The following is a 15637-nucleotide window of genomic DNA, read 5'->3' on the forward strand; positions in this document are numbered from 1 at the left end:
TTTCTTTAAAGGAAAAAAAAAATTCTCAATTTCCATGCCATCAGGTTCATGATAACTACAGCCATTAGTGTTGTCATTCAAAGTGATAACACCAGGAGCAGATACAGAGTATAACTCCAGCATTTTAAGAATGCTATTTTACCCCAAAAGTTATCTGTTTGCAACCTTAACTCTTGTAGGCCACTTATTTTACTTGTCCTTGTCATTATAGTTTATCAGTCCTCCTGTGCAACGAGGAGTGATCAGAAGGGCTTAGCGCTTTGTCCAGCTGCTCAGTCTCCGTGTTTTGTGCACTTTTCGGGCGGTATGTTTTTTAGCTGAAGTTCTTTGTCAGCACAGTTGGTACTGTGACTAATTTGGCTAATTCTGGAAGAAAGGATTACGCTTGGATTTTGCATTGGTATTTTGAAGCTCAGTAGCAAGTTACAATGAATGGGTAGTCTGGGTTGTGCAGACAGTTGGGTGGGATGACACCTTCTGGCCTTCAAATCAATGGATTCTGTTTCTTACCATATGCTTCAGGCTTAACTTGTGAGCCAGGCTAAGGTCTTTGAGATGATTGTGTATGCGGGGCACCACATACAGTGCCTATGAATGTGTGCCTTGGATAAATGGGAAAGCTCCTTGTGGCCCTTTCACACAGTGATGTAGAGATGCAATTGGGACACTGAAGCATTGCCAACTTTTCCTACATTAGTCAAATCTTACAACAGCTGTCATTTCCTTTCAAGTTTCAAATTGTTTTAAAGAAGAAACACGTTTGTTGTATTTGAAAATGTGAAAGTCTGCAATGGCAGAATAAAGCTTGGAAAGGCTCCTGCCCTGGCTAACCCCTGCCGTCACCCAAGAACCCTGCAAGCAAAGAGAAAGAAGCCACCATGTTTAACACCTTAAGCCCCTTAAGGAATTCTATAGGGAAACTGGTACTTAATGCTGTGGTGCAGCACAGCAAGTCAGTCCAGCCTTTAGCTCCCAGATTTCATTTTTTTAATTATTTTCTTAAAAGAATTTTCCTCAGGATTTGCAACTAACGTAATAATTAATTAAAGAAAGACCAAATGGGAGAGGTCTGAAGGACAAACAGCTCCCTGGAGTGCCTGTAACATGGACCATATGCTGGGTCAGTGCCTAAAAGTGACATAAGCCGGCTGCCTGCTTGGCTGCCTGTTTGGGATGACCTGGTGGCATTGCCCCAGGGGAAGGAAATGCCGAAAAGGAAGCCCCCTTCTGCAGGAGTGACAGGCCCGTGGAGCCCACACAGTGCCCTCTCACCCTGGAATCATTAGTTATGCAGATAAGAGCCCCTTTTCCCCTAAGCTGACACAGTCACCCAGCCGGATTTGCCGCGCCGAGGAAAGCGTGTTCCTGCAGGGCACTTGGCAAACAACGCCAGGGCACTTGTGGCCTCAAGAGCTTTGTAGCGGGGTGACCACGAGGCCGTGATGCCCCAAGAAGTGTGGGAAAGCAGCTGGAAATGGCCCGTTCCCACTCCAGCGCCGAGGTGAGAGGCAGCCGCTCCCCACCAAGCCCGATCCGCCACGTGGGCCGCAAGTGCAGAGAAGCAGCAGCACGGGGAGAGGGAAAAGCTAGAGTTTTCAAGGAAGAAGCAAGAGGAAGTGGTGACTTCTTGGGTCTGACTCCCTTTCCATGTCGGGCTGTGGGTGCCCAGTGTGCGCCGCCCCTCATGCAGCGCTGGGCGTACGCACTCCGCGTGCACAGGAGTAAGAGAAACGCAGGGCGACATGGGCTGCCCGCCCCCGATGAGCACATCACTGCTTCTCTTATCAACGCCTAGCAGCCTATTTCCATTGCTATTTTTATCCTTTATTGTCTACAAATATGCAAGGATTTTAAGAGCAGCAGTGTCACTTTAAAACCCACTGAGAAGGCCAGGGAGCACGATGTCTTATTTTCACCAGGCCATCTAACACTCTTCTTATAAGTGAACCATATTGCTTGTACAAAATCAGAGCAAGTTTTTCTTTTTTTTTTCCTTTAAGCATTTTTTAAAGGATTGAATAGTTGCAATTGTTAGAGAAAGGTGCTTAGATACTGGATTAGGAATTTGCAGGATCAAAGTAGCAGTTAAGATGCCAGGGAACTCATCCAAATCACAACATAGCAGATATTCTTTAGGGAATACTGTGCTGTTTTGTATACAGCACTCTTGGTTCCAAGTAACTTAAAACCCGAAGAATTGAAATGATTACAAATATCAGGCTAAATCTTTCAAGGTGTTGAGTGCCCATGACTTGCATTGGGCTGGATACTCCTTTACACTGTGGCCCTTTATGCTCTGATGACAGTGGAAAAGGCATTCGGCCCTAGTAAATGTCCCTGGGGCCCCTTTACAGTATCAGCCTGTCGCAAAGTCGCTTGGGTGCAATTGGGCATTCAGCCTGTTTTTATGGCTGTACTCAACACCTTCTAGGAGGGGGCCCAGGGAGGAGTGGCTGTGGCAGCAAGGCTCATCTATGTACATAGGAAGTACATATGCCATGAGGGATGCACTTAGCTTTTTAATTCAAAGGCATTTTTTCCTTTGAAAAAAATGTTCTTTGGTTAAAGGTTGGAAAAGGGCAACAAATCTGAAAACTTAATGACATGAGGGAACTTTTTCCCCCCATATTTTCTAAGAGAAAAGTGATCTTTTTCTCTTTATGATATGAAATAATCATCATTCTGCTTCTGATTTGTTAATCACCAAAGCAAAAAAAGAAAGATTTTTTTTTTCTATTATACATAATAGCAATAATCCTACCAATTGCCACCCCAGTGGAGTAAGGACAAAGGCAAAGCAAGGCTTCTAAGGGGAAAACAGTAGCTTTTATCTGTTTTATCTGTTATTAAACCACTTACATGTTTGGAAAAGAGACAAAGATAAGAAAATTAAATTTCTGTAAATTAAAAAGATACTTACGTGATCATTTCCTCAGCTTTAAAGCTTCTACAAGTCTTTTTGCATAACAAACCAGCAGAAGCTCTTGGTACTTACTGAATAATCTGTTTTGAATAAGTTGGTTTTGGAAGGTTGTTTTGTTGTTTTATTTTTGCTTTGAATGTGGATGACCCTGCTGTTCTAGAAGTTGGGTATTGATTTTAGAGAGAACTGTAGAATTTAATGGATATATATGAATGAAGGAAAACTATTCAAGTAGAGTTGTTGTATACAAATGAATAGAAAGTCAGATTAATGGTGAAAGAATTAGGGAATAAAAAAGATTTGCTTTGATTGCATTAAATTTAGTTGTCATAAAACCTGTGGGGAAAAATAGCTCTATGTTTTATTTTTGTGGGTTTACTTTAAGTATAGGAAATGGAAGGATCTTGTTTCACTTGTAAACTGGAGGACTGCCTGTCCTTTATCTCTCCTGTCCCACATATCTCTTCCTCCAGTTCACCCACAAATGTTCTCTACTTCAAGACAGATATCTACCAGGTGTGATGGAGGGGTAGAGATTGCAAAGTGTCACAAATGCTGATCGGAAAGTCTTTGAATTAAATTACCACTAGTAATTTTCAATCACAGTGACTATCTTGTGGTCAAGGTAGCAGCCTGAGCCTTGCTGCCAGAATCTCATGCAGAATAACAGAGAGAAGGGCAGAAGGAGGTAGTGCTAAATACTGGTACAGCTCTGACTCACTGCCGCTTAACTGGATCATGGTGCCTGACCTCTTGTTTTTCAGGGCTGACGTAAAGGTTGACCCACTCGTAGACCCGCGTGGTGTGGCAGCCAGCCATGCTCCCAACCTTGACTGCGGTGCCCTTTCCAGAGACTGATTGTGGTTTTCATATTACCTAATGGGCTTATCATTTCCTGTGCTAGTTGTAACACGGCTAAATATTTTCTAGGTTACCTAACCAAACTTCTGCAAAATCACACGGCCTATGCCTGCGACGGGGAGCGTTTGAGTCTGCATTGTCCTCGGCACTCAACAATAAGCATTCAGTCAGCATTTTATGGGCAAGATTACCACATGTGTAGTACCCAGCAGCCAGAAACCAGGATGACAGGACCCATAAACTGTGTGGCACCCACCTCTTTGCAGGTACCACGTGTTGTAAAGGTTCTTCATGCAAAATGTTTTTGAAGGTTTCCGTGTGGTGAGCTATACTATATGCAAACTGTGAATATTCCCAATGTTGAATGAAATGATATGGTACTTCTGTCTGTTTTCCATGCAAAGTACGAGAAAGAGTTCATCTGACCAGCAGGAGGTATCAATCACATTCCTTTCAATATTCCCATAGGCTTGTCAACAGCTCTCTAGCTTTCCTTCTGTTTTGATAAGCTTTGCTTTGGAAATCCCATTCTCAGTGGCGTTCAGTGTAATCATTTCCCTTCTAACCAAGGACTGGGTTGCAATGGAGCAGACCAATCAGTCCATCATGCAGGTCCTCCATATCCCCAGGAGAGGTGTCTTACCTGACATGGCTGGGTTACAAATGCACCACATACATTGGCATTCTAGCACAGTTTTGGTGACAGCTAAATAGCAGATGCTTAGCACCTCTGCAGCCACGTTTCCATTAGTACAGGGCTTTTATCAATACGGTTTGCTTCCTGGGCCATACACTTCATAAATTGCTGTTTTCTGCTATGGAGGCTTCTTAACAAGATCTAGAAGGTCTATCTTACACTGTCGTCAAAATCTTGTTTCGTTGTAGTGAAAAGGTCCACTCTCAGGCTCAGTTCAACAAATCATTGAAAGAATGGGAAGTTCATGGAATCTGAACACGTTGTGTCAGTGAAGCTGTTGTAAAGGCTTTACAGAAGCTTTGCTTCCTTGAAACATTTGTCCTTGAAGCTGGTACATTGCTCTTTGCAACAGGGTATCTCTGTTCCTACCACTAGTGAACAAAGTGGTTTGAGTGTAATAGCCCTTCTCCAGAAACAGTGTTAGGGCAGTTTTGTACGTGTGGCTTGCACATGCTGTACTGCAACTTCTAAAGACATTCCAGACACGACTTGTGGGCCATGCAAAAATAGAGCTCTTCACTAAAAATTGTAGGCCAGATGCATCCTTGATGTTATTTTACTGACTACAGTGGTGTGACACAATGATTATTTTGGGATTGCAAGTCTGGAGTGCCTTTGTGAAGTCTCCGTGGATAGTTTTTTTCCGCTGGGTGTAATAAACACAGCATGGGATAGCTGTTGTATAAACCATCATCCACATTCAGGCTCTGTGACTGATCAAAGACATGAGAGCCGTTTGACAAGGCCACAAATGTGAGAGATAGGAAAGCTCTGCATCTCAGAGATTTCCGGTTCTGTCAAGGAGAAGAGACATATCCTGTAAACTGATTTCTTAGAAAAGAGCTCCAGTGATCTCACCCACCTCCTGCCCTTCCCTCTGGAACCATATCTGCCATCTGCATAATCAGGCATGATGCTGTCCTGCAGACAGGAGGAAGCATAACGGGCACTTTATACAGGGACCTCTTATTAAAAGGATTGCAGCAAGTTTCGATCTGTGCCGAGGTATTAATTGTCCCGCGCTATCTCAGCGCGCCCATCGTTGTTTGCTTTCATGGCTGCGTGTTTTTGCATGGGAAAACGATAAAAAATGTGACTGCTCTTTGCATTGAGTAAAGGAAGATGCAAATAGATGCACAGGAGGTAGTTGAGCTTAGCTGCGAACAGAAGGTGATTCAGTAGGGAACGGCTCTCCCCACTTACTAAGGATGTAACTTTATTTCCCTGGCCTGTTCTAGAACGATCCCAAATTAAGGAGAAGTTATTTGTTTGACCTGCAACAGTTTAAAAGAAGAATTGAGCGGTCAAATAAAGTCTGCTGTGCGTCTTCTGCCCTTTTAAAGTCTTTAGGATGCATTTAATCCTCAAAAAGTGGTCGATGCAAGTTCTCCTCTTCTATGGAGGGGGAAGAAAAGATGAGAGTGTTACAGGATCACTGCGCTGCGCTGCCAGTGTGTATCATTTCTGCTTGAGAAGGATGGCTCCCAGGCATGAGAGAGGAGATTCAACCCCTGCCAACTGTCTGGGTCTGGAAATAGTGCAGTATATGCTAAGCACAGTGGTAAATTTCTGATTAGGCCTCTTGGCATGACTGAGACCCCTTCTGATGAGAAATCAGATTTTTTTCCCATGGATTTTATGGGGATATCCAAAACTATCAGAGAATGGTATCTTACAGTTACTGCAGTTATGTGTTGGCTGACCCACAGACAAGCCACTCCATATCATGGTCTGCAGCGATCACATCATCAAGAACCATGGGCACAACGTGGATTATTCAAAAATAGTATATGGAAAGCCCTGTCTAAACTGTTCAAATGAAGGTATTGCAGGGCATAGTAAACTTAAGTGAGATTAAATGGTTACAAAGTCACGTTTTTGAGTGATTGGTTACCGCCCTTCAGCTGTCCCATGAGTATCATTGGGAAGATGTGCGTGTGCCTCAGGCATCTCCAAGAAAAGCCCGGAGGCTGAGAGTGCTCCCACGTATTTTGGACTCTGCACTGCATCCCAAACCCCACTGAGGTGGTGGGCACACGGTGAGGTTTGACTCCCTGGTTGGTGACAGAGGGAAAAGTAGCAAAACTCAGCAAATTGATAAAATCCTCACTTGCCATGGATACTGCTGCTGTGTATGTGCATTCATAAACTCATCCAGTGCTCGAAGTCCGGAAGAGATGCAGCCTTAATGCTATGGTGCAACTGTTACCTATGTTTTCATGGCCAAAAAAAAAAAAAAAATGAAAGAGTGATTTCTGTCATGTATAGAACAAAGTATGATTAAGTGTACTCACTGCTGTGTAGCTTCATATCTTGTTTTCAAGACTATCCTTTTTGCCCATTGTTCTAGAAAGTACTGGACGAATGCCAAAACCTGAGATCCTGCCAACTCCTTGTCAATAGTCGGGTTTTTGGACCTGATCTATGTCCAGGAACCACTAAATTTCTCCTTGTCTCCTTTAAATGCAAACCTAGTAAGTAATCCACATGAGGCGAGTGTGTTTTTGTGTGTGTTTCATTGTTTGTTTTGGTGAGAATGCTGCTGCACAAGGCTTTGCATAAATCTGTGTGAAGTTCTGAGACTCTGAGATTAATGGCACATTGTTTTCTTTTCTGTGTTACCTTTGCTCTCCATTGTGCTTACAACTTCAGTGTTCTTGCTGCCAATTTTATGACCAGCGTAATCTGTCAGAATCAGATGTCAGACATCAGTCTAGGAAAGAAAAAAATTGTTTTGGAAAGTATATTTATAGAGATGGCAATGGTAAGGTAGAATAGGGGTAAATATAAAACAGGGGTAAATAGCAAAAAAAAAAAAAAAAAGTGATGCTTGCTCTAATGATTCAAATTATGAACAAGATTATACCTTAATAAGAAAGATGCAAGGATGCCTAACAGAACACCTTAGAAACTTTCCAAGTCTGTGTCATTGCCTCATGTTTCTAGAATAATCACTGGGGGATACACACACATGGCTATTTTTATTATAGCATTACCTGTATTCTATACAGGTGACTGACACTGATATATAGAGACAAATCCTGCCTCAAAGATAATGCACTTTTGAAACACAAGAAGAGTTTTTAGAAAGGTTAGACAGTCATGAGGAAGTTTTGTTTACTGGTGGCTTTTAATTTTTTGTTGTTGCTGCTGCTATTATACTTGAGAACAAGCTGCAGTTGCCCAGGCAGTCAGCTTTCTTTGGCAGCTCATCCCCCATGTGCCAGAAATGGGTCCCAAAGAAAATATTTGAATGATGATTTATGGGTAGGTTCGCAAGCCAACTCAGAAATACCATCCCACAGCTGAAGGAGAAAGCACAAAAGGTATTTTCTTTAATCAGAGCATTAAGATTGACAGCATTGGTGGAATAGGAACCGGAGTGGCACAGCAAAATGCAGGGCCTATTTATGCAGAGTAATGAAGTAAAAGCAAAAACACTGGAGTGGTTCTTTCCTTTGGCAAAGAAGTAGCACATGATTCCCCGAGAGATTTACTGGGCGAATCTTCAGAAAAATAAAAATATGTCTAAAACATAAGATGTTAATGATCTGTATTATTTTACATTTCACTTTTTTTTCCAGGTTACGGTTACTGCACTGTTAATAGTATATGTATTTGCATATCATAGCTGTATCTGCGTGCTCAGAGATCTTTCTTTACTAATCAATAGAGGGTTGTGATCCTCTGTTACTTTTTTAAGGCACTTAATATTTTTCCCCACTGTGAATGAGTTATTTGCATTATATAATATTATGTGATCTGAATTTTACCCAAGTTGGTAAAAAGTATGTTTGACAGCAAGTGCTGCCTCACAATCGAGGGAGACAGCCAGTTTCAGTGCAAATTACATGGTCCCATTTGACAGGAAATTCATATTCCTGAGTGTGTTACTAAGATTGCTCGGGCTAATTGCAGAAAACATCCTCACTCCGGAAACCACTTGAGCGCAACTTTAACCTCCGCTAGAATCCCTTTGCCTTCAAGCAGATGCTTTGGCGATTCCCTGAATCCCGTTGTTTTCCCCGCCATGTAGAGATTTTGTATTTTCACTTGTTGCTGCATCCATGCGGAGGTGTCTTTCGTGCTTTCACCCTTGCCTTGCCCTGCGCCACTCGAGGTTTGTCCCCTTGCCCGTCTCCCCTGTCTCCCTCGTCCCTGGAGGGCCCAGGCCATGGGCCCTGGTGCCCAGCCCCTGTTCCCTTGGCGAGCTCCTCACAGCTCCCAAGGGGGCCGCCGCAGAACTAGCAGGCTGCAGCATCTCACGTGTGCTGAGGAGCTCAGGTGGCATTTCCACTAAAGACAAAGCATTTTGGTATTTGTTCTATCCTAAGCAAACTAGTTATGTTTTCTTCATGGCGCAGATAGAGCTTTTCCTTTCACTATTCCCTTTAGCACCAGCACGCGCGCTCCACTCACGGCAATCCCGGCTGGTAACAATAAGATTTCCCTTTGTCCCTGCTCAGCTCAGGAGCCTCCTTTTCCTGTTTTCCCATTTCTGAAAGCCATGAAACAGAGCAGACTAAACTATTCTCCCTGGCCCTAGCCATGCTTACGAGGGTTTGCCCTAGATGGCATAACCCAGAGGTGCCCCTGCCACCTAAGAGCTCATACCACTGATGTACCCACCTCTGTGCCGGGGCATTGCCGCGTTTTTCTCAGGCTCCCCATTCCCACAGCCTTGTCAGCAGCGCTTTGGAGGCCCGGCCCGCCCAGGGAAGCCCCCTGGCCCCAGGAGCGCGACGTGGATGCCGCCCGGACCCCGCTGCGGTCAGGGTGTCCCCACGGCTGACGGGTGGTGCGCGGCTCCCGGCGCTCCAACAGCCGTTTAGAAGAGGCACAGAAAGCAGCCTTGTCCTCTGCAGAGACAAGAGGGAAGCATGAGGCTCCTCGACCCAGCGGCTGGCGAGAGCTGGCCAGGAAATGAGGCAGGAATGGGGGAGGCTGTTCCACAGGGAGGGAGGCTGGCAAAAGTTAATTTTTTAATTCATTTTTAAAAGGGACTGGAGGCTTTGGATGGTCATAAGGGAACAATTTAGCTGGAGGAAACACTCCACTTTGCTGTTGGCTTTGTCTCTGGTTGTAATTGTACCACATTTCACTCACAGGAGAACTTAGAGAAAAGCTGTTTTCTGTCATGCTGCTATTTGCTATTAGCAGTCCGGCTGAGTAAGTTGCCTCATGCTACCGTATTATTGTTTGCTTCTATTGTAGCTGAATACAAAACCAAATCAGCATGTGAAAACCAGGAACTGAAACTCCATTGTCAGGAGTCCAAGTTCCTTATCATCTACTCGGCCACCTACGGCAGATGGGCACATGAAGAGAACGTCTGCTCGACAGAGGTGGAGCGCGTCCCCCCGTTCGGTAGGTCTTTATGCTGCTGAAGTGACTTTCTCTGAGGGATTGTACAGAAGAGGGAGAAATAAAGACAGGGAGAAAACTGCAGACACAAGAGCAATGTCACTTTGGAAGTGCCAATGGCTGAAACATAAGAGTGGGTATTTTTAAGACTCAGATTGCCCAGTATGAGGGAGAAAAATAGGGTAAGAAATGTAGCAAAGTAATAACCTTTGCTGTAGTTCATCTGTTCTTACTATAATGAATTGTTTTTTTCAAAAAAAAGTCCTGTTGGCTATCTTAAATTTAAGCAGCTTGTACTAAATATCAGCTCTTTGCCTTTCTTCTTCCTCCAGCTTCTGACAACTATTAGGCAACAAGTACGTCACAATACCTTGTCTGCTCTGATCTCTATTTTTGATGGCTCTTTTTTGCCTTAAATTAAGTTTGTAAAGACAAGCTCCTCAGATCAGGATCCATCACTTTAGACACTGCTATATGACCAGACTCCAAGACTGCATTAGACTAGTAAATTAAATGTGCCTGGGACTTTTCTCTGGCAAAAAGTCCAGCAGGCAGGAAATGGCCTGTGTATGTAGTATTAAAGTGTCCTCCAGAGCAGAGTGACTGCATGCAAACAGCTTCCTGGGGCTGCTGTCCTCTCCTGGGGCTGAATTATGATGGGGAAGTGCTGGGAAGATGCTGGTGGCCCAGGCCAAACAGGTGCAGGTACTGTGCTTAGCAGTGAAGCTAAGCACAGTACTGGGTGAAGCACTCTCCCTGGCACTGCTGGTTTACTAGTTCAGGTGTGTCCCAAGGGATCTGAATACAAATAATAGTAGTAACAGAAATAACAGTGTGAGTAGTAGTGGAGTTAATAATAATGGTAATAATAGCATTTTGGTCACAGACTATAAACACTTCCAGAAACAGAGTGTTCCCTTTCAAACGGATAACAGAACCTAAAACATTTTAACTAGTTGCATGGTCTATATCAGTGGTCTACATCAGTAGCCAGTCTTTGACTTTAGCTTACATTCTCAGCTGATGTATCGCTAAGGACTGACAGCTCCGTTCTTATCACTAAGTATCTGAACTGATAGTAGGGTGAGCTTGTGAAGGTGCTTGATGTTTGCATGAATGCGTTCAGTGGCTGACCCTGAACACATGCAAGTAAGTTTTGACGCCCTGAGGAAGGCCAGCACCAGATGCACATGCTGGTCACCTCCCCTAATACTGCCTAGGGAAGCGCTGGCATGGTGGGTGCTCGTCCCCGCAAAGGCTGCGCTTGGGCTCGCTGCTGACAATTGCACTACGAGTGAAATCGGTAAGAAGCAACTCTGAACATCAAGAAGAGATCAATAAGGAGTCTTAAAAGCCATTTGTCTGCAAGCCAATGTTTCTATTTAGTTTTATAGGTTTTATTAAAAATGTATTGCCTGAAGATTGTATTCTGTTCTTGTACAAGAATCTATTTAAAATGCCAATACCAAAAAGAAGATAAAAGAGTCTTCATGCAAATACAGCACTTTATTTATTTATTTATTTATTCTGTAAAATCATGGATTACCTGATTTATTCCATCAGGGATTTGGATCCTAGGTTCGTTTCCGTTTTAAGAAATTTTTGTTTCTTTCAGAGCTCTTCAAGTTCTTTAATACTTCAAATTTTAAGGTAGCGTGTTATAAATCAGGGCTCATGTGCAGTGATCCCACACTTTCTAACTACTCCATGGGGTTTTGTGAGAGAATTTAAAGATTTTATTTTTCATTATTTTGTGACGGATTTGGATTGCCAATCTAGCCTGAACATTGACAGGTCCCTGTTTTACGCTATCTGTTGAAATCCTTCACACAGACTTTGAATAACTCTGTATCTGTTATGTGGAAGGTCTCAAACATCCCTCCCTACAATGACCTTAGTGCAAGACTCAAAGGAGAGCAGAGTCAGCTCAGCAGCCAGGTCCAAAAAGGCTACAACCATATTAATTTCTTGCACTTTGCTCACTTCTTGAAATTGCTCAACTGCCTGAAATATCAGTGCTTATAGTTCACAGATCAAAATGCATCAAACTCTTCTTAATGGATAGCCTGGAACAGCAACATACTCGGCTATAGCCCCCAAACATATGTGCACCCTCTTGAGAAACTGCCTGGCTGTTCTCTAATGCAATCTATAGCAATAGGAGACAGCATAAGTCTTGAGAAAACACAGGGTAGATCTATAAAAGGTAAACCCTTGTATAGATTTCCGATTACTTAATGAAAGTAGTTGGCCTCTCTGTGTGGGGCCAGTGACTCTCTGCAATGAGCCCGATTTTCAAAAGCACCTATGCGGCTTAAGAGTATACATCCAGGTACCACAAGAAACTTAAGAGTCAAATGCAGGAGAGTCCAGATCAAGCCACCTGGAGCTTCAATCTTATTTATGCAGTCATTAAAGTACATACAGGTGCCAGTGAGTGCATAATAGGACTTTTTAAGTGCCTGTGTACCTTTGACCCTGGAAAAGTAGTGGTAGTTTGAATGTCAAGATTATTTTAAGGATTTAAGACAATTTAGAAAACTTACTACAGCTGCTCTTCACTCCAGAGTCAGAGTACACATACATGAGTATATTTGCACCAAAGCTAAATCTACTACAGCTTACATCCATTGTTGTTTCTCCCATATCTTTGTACATCAGCCTTGTGACATATGAAGCTTTCAATTTGTTTAGCTGAATGACTAAGAAGATGTGAGGAGTTGTTTTAATACTCTCTAGCAAATAAATTGTCTATAGGGCCCAGTGACTTGTATAGCAGGCCTCCAGTGAGCTCAGAGTGTTACATCTAACCGTACTGGATGTAGTGCTGCTAGGCATGTGGGGTATAGACTTAATAGATACTTCTTAAGGTTTTGGTGACATTAGCATGTGTATACCATGTATTTACTATGTAGTAGTATAGCTAATAAGCAATTCATGACAAACAGCAGCTTTAGACTGAGACAGTCATATTCTGAATTATTCCTCTTCTGTGAACACACTATCAAATCAGATACTCAGAGCTTTAGCAAGAGATAGTGCCACCAAGGAAGGCTCATGCCGGATGGGTTATGGAAGACATGTATTCACATCCCTATTCGGTTTCAGACAGAGAGAGGATTTGAATGCAGGTAAAAATTCGAACTAATAGGACAAGAAACTCTCTAAGATTTAGCAGAGTGAATATAAAAACTCTACTTCAGTCCCAGAACTGGTACTTAATTATATATATAACTTTCACCTGCACTTCCAAAAGTCTTTTGCTTTTGTTAAAAATGACCAGAAATCGAAAGCTGTGCTTTGAACAACTTATCTGATTCTATATTGTTTGAGAGAAAGGACAATTTGTCCAAACATACAATGTTTTCTCGTAAATCAATATAAAGCATTTTCTTCCTTTTTTTTTATATTTTCACCATCAAACAGAAAAATGGTATTTTTACACAGCCCTGGTCCACAGTCCTGCTTTCCAACTTCTCCTCCAGACCATTCATTCTTATAAGCAGACACAGTTACCCACTTCCAAGGACAGTGCATGAAATCATGTGTCCAGGCATTTTAGGATAATCTACCTTTCAGAAAAGTTTTCTTTTTCTTTTTTCTTTTTTTTTTTCAAATTAATCTCCTAGCATAAGTAGGATTTTCTTGAAGCACACTGGTTTATCTGCATATAAATCAAGAACCCCAAGCAGAGGCTTCTGCAGCAATTCACCAACACTGTTAAAATGGTACAGAAATTATAGAAAGCAATTTCCCTGTTGCACTAATATTGCAAAAAAAAACGAGAGGTTTTTTTTTTGTGATGGTTCTGCATAGAGATATCTATCCACTGTGTCCAATAGATCTCCAGCAAGGCAGGAGCTTGTAGCCATTTGTTCCCGTGTAAGTTACTGCCTTTTCTGATGTACTGTTTTCTCTTTTACATTTGTAGTAACTTGTACATGAGGAAACAGGAGATTTATTGGCTAAAAGAAAACAAAGGACCTTGCCAAGACACAGGTTACTATAGGGAATGCAAGGAAGATTCAGGTCAACAAACACTCCTTAAATCATAAACTACTCATGTTAATACATGAAAGCACTTGAAAGAAGGCTTGGTAGTAGCCAGCCTCTAGCTGGAACATGCAAGCTGGAATACTAGAGTGTAATTCCCAGGAATTTTACTGGATGTGCCCTGTCTGGTCAGACATTAGCCTCCCCAAGCATTAATGACCAGCAGAGCCTTGAGATGCATGACTCTGGATCTCGTTAAAATGGGAACTGGTAATAGAGAGAGTTGTACTGGGAAGTGGGGTCCCACACTCAAGAGAGACCAAGAGAGGGGTGAGAAATCAGACACTTCCATGACACCATGGAATGAAGTACCCTGGGGTTGGATTTTATCGTCATCCCCTCTTTCTTGTGAGATGACACTATGCTAGAGAGGAGGAGTGATGGCAAGGCAAGAAAGAGAATTTTTCAAAGCCCTATAGATGCCTTACAACCCCAAAAGGTACCATGAATTTATTATATAACAGTATCTTGTGATATGATTTTTTTTGTATCAATATTGTGAAGGGTCCAAAGGGTCTGTATCTCTTATTCCTTAGTAGCAATTTAAAAACTTTTGACTTCTTTTTTATACCAAGAAATGTATACTCCTGCATGTGTGCATGGACAACCGGTCCTACGTGTAGCTCTGCTGACAGCAGAGATGACTGAAGTTGAAGGTGTGACTACAGGAGATTTGGAAATATTTATCCACTAAAGTTATGAGAGTCATGCTAGCTATAGGCTTTTAAGTGCCATAAATTACAAAACAGGTAAGGCAAGGGAAACAGGAAACACTAGACATTGAAATATAGGCACTTCAAGGAGCCCTTGTTAGATGAACAGAAACCCTGAGCCCAGTGGGGAGAAGGCAAGAATTGCTAGTTGAGAACTGCTGAAGAGAATGTGATTAAAAGTCCTTTTTAGATTTCAGGTGTCACTAGCCCAGGACCAGTAGGTTTTATCCTTCTATTCCTGAGCATCAGCTATATCTGCCACATACGTACTAGCTAATTGAAAGGCTGATCTCAAACACAAGCCCGTGGGCAGCTGTGCAAGAGGCAAGCTGCTGGGTGGACGGCAGCGGGGTCTGCAGAGGAGTCCTGCTGGTGTTGCAGCACGGGGCGCTGTGGAGGAGCAGGGCAGCCGGGGCTCTGGGGAAGGAGGGACAGCGCCAGCACGGTCCAGGCAGGGCCACTTTTCGTCAGTGGTACCAGTGCTTGGGCACATGGGGAAGCTTCCTGTCTTCCTTTGCGGCTTTTGCCAGTGGCGTCTGCTCACTTTGAGGGTGGGAGGATAGTCCACAGGGAGCTACTGCCTTACTATGGTGGGTGCAACAGAAAGAACAAAATGGTTCAATTTTGCTTCCACCACAAATAAGCCTTGAGTCAACTCTTATCTATGCACAGACATCAGGTATGAGAAGTTCCTTGTGTCACCTGAGGAAAGTAGGAAATTCAGTAACTGTTTTGCACCCCATGAGGTGCTGCCAGGAGTCATTGCATGCCTCAACTTCGAGAGTTCTTGCCAAGGCAAACTGGCTCCAAAAGAGGACTGGAGCAGTGGCACGATGAGAAGTGAATATCTGGAGGGAGGAGGAAAACAGACTTAATTTTTAGAGACCAGTTAATGTTCTGTTGAGGTCAGTGGGGAAGGTCACACACTGCTGTGCAGCTATTTGAAGTTATCTGCAAGTTCAGACACGTACCACTTTGTCCATTAATATTTCCTTAATATCAGGTTAGATTTTTCTTATGTGCAGG

At 43.0% G+C, this 15637-nt stretch overlaps 1 protein-coding gene across 3 annotated transcripts in view; it reads left to right on the forward strand.

Annotated features, from left to right (window-relative positions):
• The window catches only part of EVA1C (eva-1 homolog C), a 33974-nt gene that overhangs the window by 8534 nt on the left and 9803 nt on the right, over positions 1-15637 (forward strand). For all 3 annotated transcript variants that reach the window (XM_088528990.1, XM_088528991.1, XM_088528992.1), the window contains exons 2-4: positions 3854-4050; positions 6832-6955; positions 9696-9848. In XM_088528990.1, coding sequence (XP_088385116.1) covers positions 3854-4050; positions 6832-6955; positions 9696-9848 — 474 coding nt within the window. The remainder of the gene's footprint in view (positions 1-3853; positions 4051-6831; positions 6956-9695; positions 9849-15637) is intronic.

Source organism: Tinamus guttatus, unplaced genomic scaffold (genome assembly GCF_059628265.1).
Source record: "Tinamus guttatus ecotype Peru unplaced genomic scaffold, ASM5962826v1 Tinamus_guttatus_pri_ptg000318l, whole genome shotgun sequence".
NCBI lineage: Eukaryota > Metazoa > Chordata > Aves > Tinamiformes > Tinamidae > Tinamus > Tinamus guttatus.